This window comes from Archocentrus centrarchus, chromosome 8 (assembly GCF_007364275.1).
Source record: "Archocentrus centrarchus isolate MPI-CPG fArcCen1 chromosome 8, fArcCen1, whole genome shotgun sequence".
In the NCBI taxonomy this organism is placed as follows: Eukaryota; Metazoa; Chordata; class Actinopteri; order Cichliformes; family Cichlidae; genus Archocentrus; species Archocentrus centrarchus.
In genome coordinates, this window is record NC_044353.1 from 1,445,574 (window position 1) to 1,457,178 (window position 11,605).

At 44.9% G+C, this 11,605-nt stretch overlaps 1 protein-coding gene across 1 annotated transcript; it reads left to right on the forward strand.

Annotated features, from left to right (window-relative positions):
• Positions 1-5,529: 5,529 nt before the first annotated feature.
• Positions 5,530-9,307, forward strand: LOC115784282 (keratin, type I cytoskeletal 13-like). The gene is made up of 7 exons (XM_030735441.1): positions 5,530-6,061; positions 6,494-6,576; positions 7,580-7,736; positions 7,843-8,004; positions 8,506-8,631; positions 8,711-8,934; positions 9,088-9,307. The coding sequence occupies exons 1-7, from the start codon at positions 5,606-5,608 to the stop codon at positions 9,233-9,235; spliced, it is 1,356 nt and encodes a 451-aa protein (XP_030591301.1). The 5' UTR covers positions 5,530-5,605; the 3' UTR covers positions 9,236-9,307.
• The last annotated feature ends 2,298 nt before the right edge of the window (positions 9,308-11,605 follow it).

Sequence of the window (11,605 nt, forward strand, 5' to 3'; positions counted from 1 at the left end):
CATGGCGCAGCGCCGGGAGATCAACCATCAACGTGCAGTCCATGACAGGATGTGTCTGTAGTTTTACTGTGAAAAGTTCTTAGTTTGAATTAAAATGCTGGTTGTGTGCACGCGTGTGTGTGTGTGTGTGTGTGAGTGTGAGTGTGTGTGTGTGTGTGTGTGTGTGTGTGTGTGTGGTGGGAGCACACATTCACACATTTCTGTTTCTTTCTGTTCAGTGTGCCAGAAACTGTGTGACTGGGTGAAAACTGAAAGCGAGCGTGAGAGCAGCGCTGACAGCCGAGTGAAACGAAGTGACAGAAGATTTATGAGGAGGAGTGAAAGCCCCGAGGAAGGGAAGGAAAACTTCCAAAGAATCCAGGCGTTGTTATAGCCTGAGGAGGGGGAGGAGGATGAAGAGCGAGCTGCCACCTAACAGCAATCAGAACTGATTTGGTTTAACATGATCCTCAGTCTGCTCTTTATATGCTGCAGCTAATGTTTCATTAGCAGACAGCAGACCCTTTTCATTATCAAATATTACAATAAACTGATTTATGCAAAGCGTGCTGTGTTGCCTCTAACCTGACCTGCACAAACACACAAAGCTGTGTGTTGAAACATGTTTGCTGCAGAGCCTGTCTGGGGCTTCACGGCTGTCCAGAGTGAAACCAGTAGAAACCTGCAGTAAAACCAGTAAGGGCCCACGGCTAAGGCTGTAGATACAGCATACTTACAACCTTAGTCCCGGAAATTTTGCAGCTTAAATTTACCTACAGGGTACATCGCTGTAAAATACAAGTACTTACACATAATTACAGAGTTTTTACAGCCTTAGTTGTGGGCCGTATTGTGAAGTGTTACCATAAAAACTTTTAATTACACATACTAAATAAATACTTTAAATAATAGAATATCTGCAGATTTTTTTGCCCCTTTGAGTAACTGCTCGAGCTGCAGGCACAAAGGCCACATCAGCCCAGCGGGATCTGACAATGATCCAAAGAGGTGTTTGTCTTTGGTTTACGGCCTCAGAAATGCTCAGAGAGGCTGACTTAATCCCTCTGCGGCTCTGCAGAGCTTTATGAAAGAGGCTCCATTGTTGAAGGAGCTCGTAAACGTGTGTTAATGTGCACTGTGGATGAACGAGTGCGGATGAACGTGTGTGGATGAACGAGTGCGGATGAACGTGTGTGGATGCCTTGAGGTGATCGTTGGTGTAAATCCCTGCTTTATAAATAAAACTGAATTGAACTGAAGCTCATTCATCTGTAAAGAAAACAGTTTTTAATGTGATGAGTAAGCCCCGCCCCTGCTGTCAGGTGAGGGTGGGTCCTCTGCGGTGTGTTATGTAAAGCTGGTGCCGGAGGCAAAGGGTTCAGGGTGCAGGTAGTTTGATTTATGAATGTGTGGCTCTGGCTGACAGACTGGGCCGCTCAGGTTTCTGGGTCCAGGTCCGAAACAACGGGTGATGAGACTTTGTGAGAATCAGCTGCCTGTAAATCTCATCTTTAAACGCTGCTCTGCAGAACAGGATCTGTGTTTTAGACGGCTTCTCCTTTCAGAAGCTCTGTTTCCACCCTTCTGGGTCAGTTTGTGTCCTGTTCTTACAAGCACAGAAATAGATGGTGAGATCTATTCACAGCAGTGCTTTATAACGAACAGTAAAGGCCTACAATGTTAGAGAAAGAACCAGCAGGAACCTCCAGCAGAACCAGGCTGGAGAAGATGCCTTCATTTACAATCATATCAATCCAATCATGCTTTTTTAACGTGGCCTAAAGACATCCGAGATGTCGGCTTATGCAGCAAAAAAATTTAAAACACACAGGTCAAAGTAATAAACCATAGGTGGAAACTGACGACAAACAGGAAATCAAAAGCACAAGAAAACTATCAAAGAAAAACAGGAAACGGACCAAAATATGCTCACAAAACAGAAAGAAGTCAGCCTGAGCACACTCAGGTCATGTGACTCTTCTTCCACACAAAATGATGTTTGTGAGTACGCCGACGTTATCAGATGATGATGATTAAATGATGATAAAATCTATAAGGAACAGAAATTTCTATAAATTTCACATTAAATTGCAGCACAGGGTTAATCTGCTGGTTTCTGTTGAAAATGAGAAATGCAGTTTAAAGTTCTCTTTAAAAATAAAATAATTAAGAAATAAATTGTAAGAGCTCCAAAGACCAGCTGGGAGATTTAAGCCACAAATCTGTTTCCTATCAGCTGCAGGACGGACTTAATCCCATAACCATAGAGCAGCTAAGCACCAGCAGTTTCATCAGGAAACCACAGCGCTGAATCACTAATCCTCTTTAATGCTCTGAGAGGTTCCTCTTAGTCCACGACCACAAATGAACTGAATGAAAGGCTGATTCTCAGAGGAAGTTCATTGTTGGCTAACAAAGGTTGAATCTGATCCTGGAAACGCTGCTGTTATTTAATGTCATCATTGTTTAGGCCAGCGGGAGCCAAACTGAGGCTTGGGGGCCAAATCTGGCCCTCCCAGTGCCTCTCCTGTGCTCCCAGTTATCCACATAGGAGATAAACCAAACAAAAAAAAACAGTTCCTGTTAAATCTGCACTCCATCCACAGTGAATTAAATCCAGTTTTGGGATGAGCTGACTGGACCCTTCGGTCATTTCACAGATTGATTTCCTGGATTGTGTTTAAAGTTCGAGGAGCCATCCTGACGGTTTCCTTTCTGTATAACCTGGAAAACCTGAGACTGAGGGGATTTTTTTTCATCATGTCCTGAATAACATGAATAGAAATAAGGACTGAAAGTTTTTATAGTGGCCACAACTAAACTAACAGCTGACATTAAAGAAGAAGAAAGAAAAAGCAGCCGAGACTGAAACCAACAGATCAGCTGCAGTAAAACGTGTGAACCATAATAACCATGAAGATGGCGGATTGGAGGGATGATGTCATCCTGTTAGCTTTGACTGCAGAGTAACGGTCGAGTGCGATGGCACCGTTAGCCTGCTGGATGTAGCCTAGCATGTCATTGATGTGGTTGTTTGGGCTGATTGAGGCACGAGGTTAACAGATTTCTGGATTTTATGCTGAGTGGCTTAGTGTAATCCAAACCCCCCACCCAGTCCTCACAGCGATCCAACACCACCATCTACACACTCAGAACCCCTCTGCTTCGGTTTGTGAGACAGAAGAGTTATTCTTTTATTTATTGCCTCCATCAGACTTTAATCAGCGCGGAGACGAACGAGCACGGAGCTCAGAGGCCGGGTGGCCGTTTCGCCCTGCAGACTGGGAGCAGCAGCTCGGAGAAAACACCTGCAGCATGAAAGCAGCAACACCCACACCACAAAAACACTTTACAAATCATTAAAGCTGCAATTACTCCCATTGTATGTGGACATGTCAAGACATGTGCGCGCTCACTTTTCCCCATCATCTGAAGACACTGCAGAATCTGTTCTAACTCATCGTGTTCTCAGACATTCACAAACCTAATGACCCAGTAATGAGGCCACTCCAATCAGGGAATCATGTTTGTGCTCCTTAAATGTTCACATGCTGCTGTTCCTCTAATAAACAGACTAAACTCGGTTTTTAAAAAGAACAGTTGGCTAACAGAGGGGTGATGTAGTGTTCAGCACTGCTGCCTCACAGTAGGAAGGTCCTGGGTTTGATTCCACCATTTGACCTTTCTGTGTGGAGTTTGCACATCCTCCCTGTTTGTGTGGGTTCTCTTTGGGTACTCCAGAAACATGCAGCTAATTCAGTTTTATTTGTAAAGCAGCAGAACCAGGCTCAGGGAGGGGCAGTCATCTGCTGAGGGGAGAGAGACAGAGATTAATAATAACTAATGAGTAAATGCAGAGTGGAGTATAAACAGAGTAAAAAGAGGTGAATGAAAAGAAACAGTGCATTATGGGAACCCCCAGCAGCCTAGGCCTATAGCAGCATAACTAAGGGATGGTTCAGGGTCACCTGATCCAGCCCTAACTATAAGCTTGATCATAAAGGAAAGTTTTAAGCCTAATCTTAAAAATAGAGAGGGTGTCTGTCTCCTGAATCCAAGCTGGGAGCTGGTTCCACAGAAGAGGGGCCTGAAAGCTGAAGGCTCTGCCTCCCATTCTACTCTTAAGTATCCGAGGAACCACAAGTAAGCCAGCAGTCTGAGAGAGAAGTGCTCTGTTGGGGTGATATGGTACTATGAGGTCTTTGAGATAAGATGGGGCCTGATTATTCAAGACCTTGTATGTGAGGAGAAGGATTTTAAATTCTATTCTAGATTTAACAGGGAGCCAATGAAGAGAAGCCAATATGGGAGAAATCTGCTCTCTCTTTCTAGTCCCTGTCAGTACTCTAGCTGCAGCATTTTGGATCAGCTGAAGGCTTTTCAGGGAGCTTTTAGGACAGCCTGATAATAATGATTTACAATTAGTAGGTGATGCTAAATTGCTCATAGGTGTGAATGGTTGTCTGTTTCTCTGTGTTAGCCCCGCGACAGGCTGGTGACCTGTCCAGGTGTACCCGACTTCTGTCCCTATAACAGCTGGGATAGTCTCCCCTCTTTCCTTCCCCCTCCAACCCTGAATTGGATAAGCGGAATAAAATGGATGGATGGATGGACTGAGCTGGTCCACAGGTGAGGGAATGATGGACACTATCTGCTTGCTTTGTTGGAGTAAATGGTTTTTATCCCTCTGAGGTCAAAGGCAGCATTAGGGATGACCCCGACCCTAACTCTGACCCCATGTAATAAATGACCTGGTACTTATTTAGTGCTTGTCTCCTCAAAGCCTCGTTCACCTAGGTTGGGTTCTCCACCTGTTCATCCAACTTTCATGAATTTAGTATATCCTGAAAATTTCTTCAAATTTGGCACAAACAGGAACAGTTACACAACATTCAGATCAAACAAAGCTGAGGTTGAAATCTCACTGTTAAATATGACAGTTTGATATCACTGTGATCACTGATCTGAATGCTTTATGACCGAACAGACGCAGGTGTTAAACTGCAGGGCAGTAATTCAGTGATGAGCTGTCAGTGATGATGCTTATGCTGGATGATCCTTTGAGCTCTGCAGCTTTTCTGAAGCGTGCGCTTGAACTTTAGACTTCATATTTCACCTCTGCCTTGAGAATGAGCCGCTCCTCTGTTTGCTGAAGATTAAACTGCTAAGAGTGCATTAAAGCAGCACGAGCTGCTGTGGAGTTTCCCCACACTGCTGTCACACATCAGGAGGGTCATCAGCTGCACGTTAAACTCCAAGTTTTCCACGTGTGTGGAGCGAATTGGAGGCTAAACTAAGTGTTTGTGTCTGAACTGGTTCTTCTGAGCTCCTCCGATGTGAAATGAAAGTTGCGTGATGATCCTTCTGTAATTCACTGCACTGACTTTAAGTGGATTCCACATTCTCAGGCACACCCTAAACCATTAAAGCTGCTGCTGTTGATTTAAACAAACACAGGTGACCCCTCCCAGGCTTGGCACCAGCTCACCACCACCTCCTCCTCCTCCTCCTCCTCCTCACTAGCCCATCTGAGAGTATAAAAAATCAGCCACCCTCTGAGCACTGCACTTTCTCCTCTCCAGCTGAAGCAGAAAGACAGCATCATTTGCCTTCATCACCACAGAAGATGTTGTCCTTTGTGAGGTCTACTGGTGGGGGAGCCTACCGGAGCAGCAGCAGCAGGTCCCTGGCTGGGGTCGGCGGAAGCCCTCAACTCAGAATGTCCACTGCTGCATCCACCATGTCCATGTATGGCAGCAGCGGCGGTGGTGGAGGAGGTGGTGGAGCTGGCTATGGCTTCAGCTTCAGTAGTGGAGCAGGCGGTGGTGGCGGTGGTGGCGGTGGCGCTGGCTTCGGGTTCGGTGGTGGTGCCGGTGATGGCATAGACATCTCTGCCAATGAGAAAGCCACCATGCAGAACCTGAATGACCGCCTGGCCGCCTACCTGGAGAAGGTGCGCAAGCTGGAGGCGGCCAACGCCGAGCTGGAGAAGAAGATCAGGGAGTTCCTGGAGAAGAAGACCTCCCCCTCTGCCAAAGACTACAGCCACTACTTCAAAACCATCGCAGAGCTGCAGGGAAAGGTAGGCTCACCTTTGTTTAGTCACATGACCAAGGTGCATGCACAGCATCTCTCAGCCTTGCGTCACCTTCGTCTTCACCTGCAGGGTCTGTTTTCATGAACCAGAACAAGTCCTGAAGCTGCAGAAAAACATCCAGCTGAGCATTAAAATGTGACGCTGTGCAGTCAGAGAACAAAGAAGTGAAATTCATTTAAAACATCTCAGAAAACAGAATGAAAAACATGAGAAATCAGTGAAGACCTGCTTCTGCTGAAGGGGAGTTAAACACAGTTTCATCATTTTTCACAGAAACTAAGAAAATTAGAAACCACAGAGGGGAAAAGTTTAATTTATGTCTATGATATCAATGATTTCAGGACATAAAATGAACATTGGTGCTCTGAGTTTGTCTGCAAACCTTTATTATATTTTTTAACCTGTTTGAATCTGCAGATCCAGGATGCTACCAAAATCAACGGCGGCATCTACCTCTCCATCGACAACGCCAAGCTGGCCGCCGACGACTTCAGGCTGAAGTGAGTGACTGAGCTCTACAGATTCTCTGCAGGCTCCTCTTTCAGTCTTTTTCATTTTATTTTATTCATTCATTTGTGTTATTTTTCACATACATGTATGTGTACTGTAGCAATGCCAAAGCTGAGAGGGTGGGGAAAAAGCCAGGGGGAGAAAATAGGAAGAAAAAGTCCTGACCCCAACTGCTGCACCGTAAACAAGAAGAAAAACCTGCAAAAAGCAAAGAGTACCTAAAAAAGATGAAAAAACACACAAACCAACAATCATGAGTGAGCCCCCCCCTCCCTGAGCAGATGACCCCCCCTCCCTGAGCCTGGTTCTGCTGCAGGTTTCTTCCTGTTAAAGGGAGTTTTTCCTTCCCACTGTCACCAAGTGCTGCTCATAGGGGGTCATTTCTCTGTATTATTGTAGGGTTTTACCCACAATACAAAGCGCCTTAAAGCGACTGTTTGTTGTGATTTGGTGCTATATAAATAAAATTGAATTGAATTGAATTGAACTGAAAGTGTTGATGGAGCTGTTGTGACTCTGAATATGACTTCAGTGTGAATGAGGTTTATCTCATCTCAGCATCCATGCTCATCACAGTGACCTATAGCAGCACAGCTGACAGGTTCAGCAGGTAACTGCTGCATCTGTCTCTGGGTGAAATCACACACAGTGATGCTGCTGCAGTTGATTGCTAAAGTCGCCCATAGGTTACATGGGAGACTGCAGCTTGTCTGCTCACAGAGGGTTAGGGTTAGGTAACAGTAAAACTAGAAACGAAGAACTTCACCTTCAAAGTAAAAGTTGAGCCCTCCTGATGCAGCCAAAACATTTCAAAGCTTTTACTTTGAAGGTGAGCGCTCTTCGTTTCCAGTTGTCGTTGCACTCCTCACAGTTTCACTGCTGCTCAGAGAGCAGTTGGCAAGTGTTTGCATGTAAATCTGCGTTTCCAGCCAAAGGAGGGTTTCTCTGTTTGTTTTACTTTTGGAAAATTTCTGACTGCTTCGTCTTCCACAGGTATGAGAACGAGCTGGCCATGCGTCAGTCGGTGGAAGCCGACATCGCCGGGCTCAGGAGAGTCCTGGATGAGCTGACTCTGTCCAGGACTGATCTCGAGATGCAGATCGAGGGCCTGAAGGAGGAGCTGATCTTCCTCAAGAAAAACCATGAGGAGGTCAGTGAGCTCTATTGGTTTTGGGGGATAAATTATATTCCAGGGTATAACAACTCATGTTGGAGGAGGAATCCTCCCCTGATGTGTCTCCTGGTTGTATTTGTAGGAGCTGCTGGCCATGAGGAATCAGATGAGTGGTCAGGTGCATGTGGAGGTGGACGCTGCTCCTCAGGAGGACCTCAGTAAGGTCATGGAGGACATGAGAGAGCACTACGAGGGTCTCGCTGCCAAACAACGCAAAGAACTGGACGCTTGGTTCCAGGCCAAGGTGAGGACAGGATTTTTATTTTTCCGTTTTACTCAAACCTGCTGAACTGTTCACAGTCCAGCCATTAAAATGCCTCCAAGAATAATAACTAGCAAACTTTAGGATGAAGATGGAGAAGTATTATGGCTCCTTTGGGAATGAGACACCTGATCCAAGGTGAAGGAGCTTCACTAAAATTCCATATTTTTGCCACATATCACAGTTTCAGATGTTCCAATTGAACGTGGCCCAATGATGAACCCTGCGATAACCGATATCTCTGCATGCATATTCAAAGTGACATTTAGCAACATTGTGTTCAGTAAAGAGAAGCCCTGTGATGGGCTGGTGACCTGTTCAGGTGTACCCTGATACACACATCTGGGATCGGGTCCAGCCTGAACCCTGAACTGGAGACATGGTTAAGAAAGTGGACGGATGGATGGATGGATGGATGGATGGATGGATGGATGGATGGATGGATGGATGCTCTAATCATCTCACTGTGTTCCCTCCATTCAGTCAGAAGCACTCAATAAAGAAGTCGCGGCCAGCACAGAAAGCATCCAGACGTCCAAATCAGAGATCACGGATCTCAAACGGTTGCTGCAGAGCCTGCAGATCGAGCTGCAGTCACAGCTCAGCATGGTCAGTTCACATCGCAGCACAGAAATCTTTTCATTTCTTTTCTAAAACAAAGACTGAGCCTCCTCTGTGCCTCCTGCAGAAAGCCGGGCTGGAGGGCACGCTGGCTGAGACGCAGAACCGGTACGCCATGTTGCTGTCAGGTTACCAGAACCAGGTGCTCCTGCTGGAGGAGCAGCTGCTGCAGCTGAAGTCCGACCTGGAGCGGCAGTCCCACGAGTACCAGATGCTGCTGGACATCAAGACCAGGCTGGAGATGGAGATTGCCGAGTACAGGAGGCTGCTCGATGGAGAGGGCGGCAGCAGGTCAGAGACCTTTACCTCGACAAACTTTCAGGGCAGTCAGAAAAAAAGTTCATGAATAAATAAAAAACAGGAAACTAATCAGATATTCATGAAATATTTATATTCAGTGATTAAATCCTTCAAAACTGACTTCCTGTTTGTCTCCTCCTACAGCAAAACCATCTCCACCACCTCCTCCAGCACCTCCTCCTCCTCTGCCTCCACCAAAACCTCCACCACCACCAAAAAACAAATCGTCATCGTAGAGGAGGTCGTGGACGGAAAGGTGGTGAGCTCCCACAAAGAGGAGGTCACCCTGTGAGTTCCAGCAGGGGGCGCTCTTGCAGATATAAATTCATAAATAAAAACCTGCAGAGGTGCTTCAAAATAAAAATGTGTTTTGTGTCTTTTTTTTATTCTGAAATCAAAATATGAGGGCCTGCTGTTCTTCTAATGACCACCAGGTGGTGTACAAAAAAACCCGCACTCCATCAGTTTTATGAGGAATAAACTGTTAGGCCTCAAAATACTGTTAAACATTTTTACAGCTCTGGTTCTGAAGTCAAACAATGAAGCTGCAACTTTCACTGCACGAAAAGAAGCATATTCGTCCCCGGGCGCCGCTACTAAACGGCAGCTTTCGTCAGCATACGGGGATGCACATTTTCGTTCGAACTGAGACGGATATGGTCGTTTACGTACCACCAGAATCAGCGGGGGGTAAAGGTACGGGGGGAGCCGGCCCGCGGGAGGTGTTAACGCGTCTACTTTACATATGAATAGCAGTGCCACGTGGCTTCTCTGTCATTGGATGAAAAAAATGCCATCACAATTCAGCACTCACATGTGATTGGCTGGTAGATCTGTCCCCCATTGGCCTTTATAAAGACAGGCCTGGGTAAGCCCCTCCCTAATAAATAATAACCCAGTAATAAAAATTATTTTTAATTATTATTTCTGTGATATACCTTGTATGTTATGTTGTATTCATGCCATGCTAATAACCTCAACTAAAAGGAATTCAATTAAGAGAAACAAATTGTGAGGCACAAGTTTGAATTTCTTTTTTTTTTATTTACACAGCAATATGCACATACACACACACACACATCATATATAAGAAAACAAAAACATTATGACATATAATGCTTTGCTACTTCTGGGCCATGTGGTGGTGGCTTTCTCTCAGAGCATGGTCCAGCATACAAACACTTATGGTGCACAGTGTTGTATTTAGGGTGAGCTTCTAGTCTGTCTTGCAGTTTGGCTCAGAGGTCACTGAGCTCCTGGCTGGGGAAGCTTGGGGGTCTTAATCCAGCCCGATACGCCCTCTGAGACGCCATCCTCCTCATCCAACATGAGGTCAGTGGTGACACCGTCCCAGAAGGCAACCTCCTTCACTGCAGGACACTCGCCCTCGCCTCCAGCAGCTGTTGACACAGAGCACACATTAAGTCATTATGAAACTATATGAAATATTGTGAAAAATCAGGAAACTACACCGAAAGTTTGAGTCTCTTGACTTTGAATGTACACATAGCAGATAAGAACCTGAATGCAAAAAAAAAAATTAATCAGCCCATCTTTGTCATCAAAAACAATGTTTGTGTGACAAAGTACCAACTCCTGCATCCTGTGAATAAAAGACAAATGAACAAGTACTTTAAAAACATGTAACATTGATAAAAGTACTTCAGTGATTTTGGTCATTAACCCTTGAGGCACCTTTAAACTGATTATACACTTTTTATCTTTTAGGTCCCAAAATGTTACAGCTGCTGAAACTATAAACATTCAATGTTAATTATTTTCACCTTTTTATAAACATTTTGGGTTGTTCAAAAGAAGCCAGATTTTATATAAAGTTAAATAAAACAATAAGTAATATTTCCCAAAAATAAAACTGCATTTCCAAGCTAACTACACAAATACAGCAGACCAACAAAACAATCCAACACGTCTTACCTGCTTCCTTCTTGCACGTCACCGGGCAGGATTTTTAATGGCTGCCGCCTTTTCCTGAACGTGAGGCTGACTGTAGCAGAAGCTGCGGCGGACCGTCTGTAGGTTTAACAAGAAGCTGGAAAACATTTTTGTACATTGTAAATAAAGAGCATAAACACAGTGTATACATAAACATATCCAGGCAAAAACACACAAACAACACCAATAGATACTTACACACAATTATATCACGGTCCACGCATTAGGAACACTCACACTCGCGTTGTGAGGCGAACACAGTCTGTGGAAAATAAAGGTGAAAATAAATAAGAGTAAAAACATTTGAAGTTCTTCTCTCCTCCACACATTGAATACTGCTGCTTTGTTTCTGATTCTTACCTCTGCAGAGGATCGTACCGGCTTTTATTGGATTCAGAGTTGTGCAGGAACTGCTTCCTATAAGATGAAACCAAATAAAAATAAGAAACCAAATCACAATACGTCTGTCAGCTTACTGTGACCATTCCTCCACTCCTAGTATTTATGTTTTAGAAACGACCAAGTCTTACCGCAGTTTTCGGATCGTGCTGCCGTCTTTTCTTTGTTAGAGTCCAGAGCATCGAGTCTCTACACAATAGACGCCATCTTATCTTTCAGCTGCCCTAGTAGAAACTTGAGTTAACTGAGTCGATAACCCACTCATTGCAGCCAGCAGCGTCTTCTCGTCTGCAGCGGGGCTGGTTGAAGC

Excerpts from the sequence above, each read along its gene's own strand:
- LOC115784282 (XM_030735441.1), top strand. The coding sequence starts at position 5,606 with ATGTTGTCCTTTGTGAGGTCTACTGGTGGGGGAGCCTACCGGAGCAGC. Across the intron at positions 8,005-8,505 it reads ACGCTTGGTTCCAGGCCAAG|TCAGAAGCACTCAATAAAGA; the intron begins GTGAGGACAGGA and ends CCCTCCATTCAG. Across the intron at positions 8,632-8,710 it reads TGCAGTCACAGCTCAGCATG|AAAGCCGGGCTGGAGGGCAC; the intron begins GTCAGTTCACAT and ends TGCCTCCTGCAG.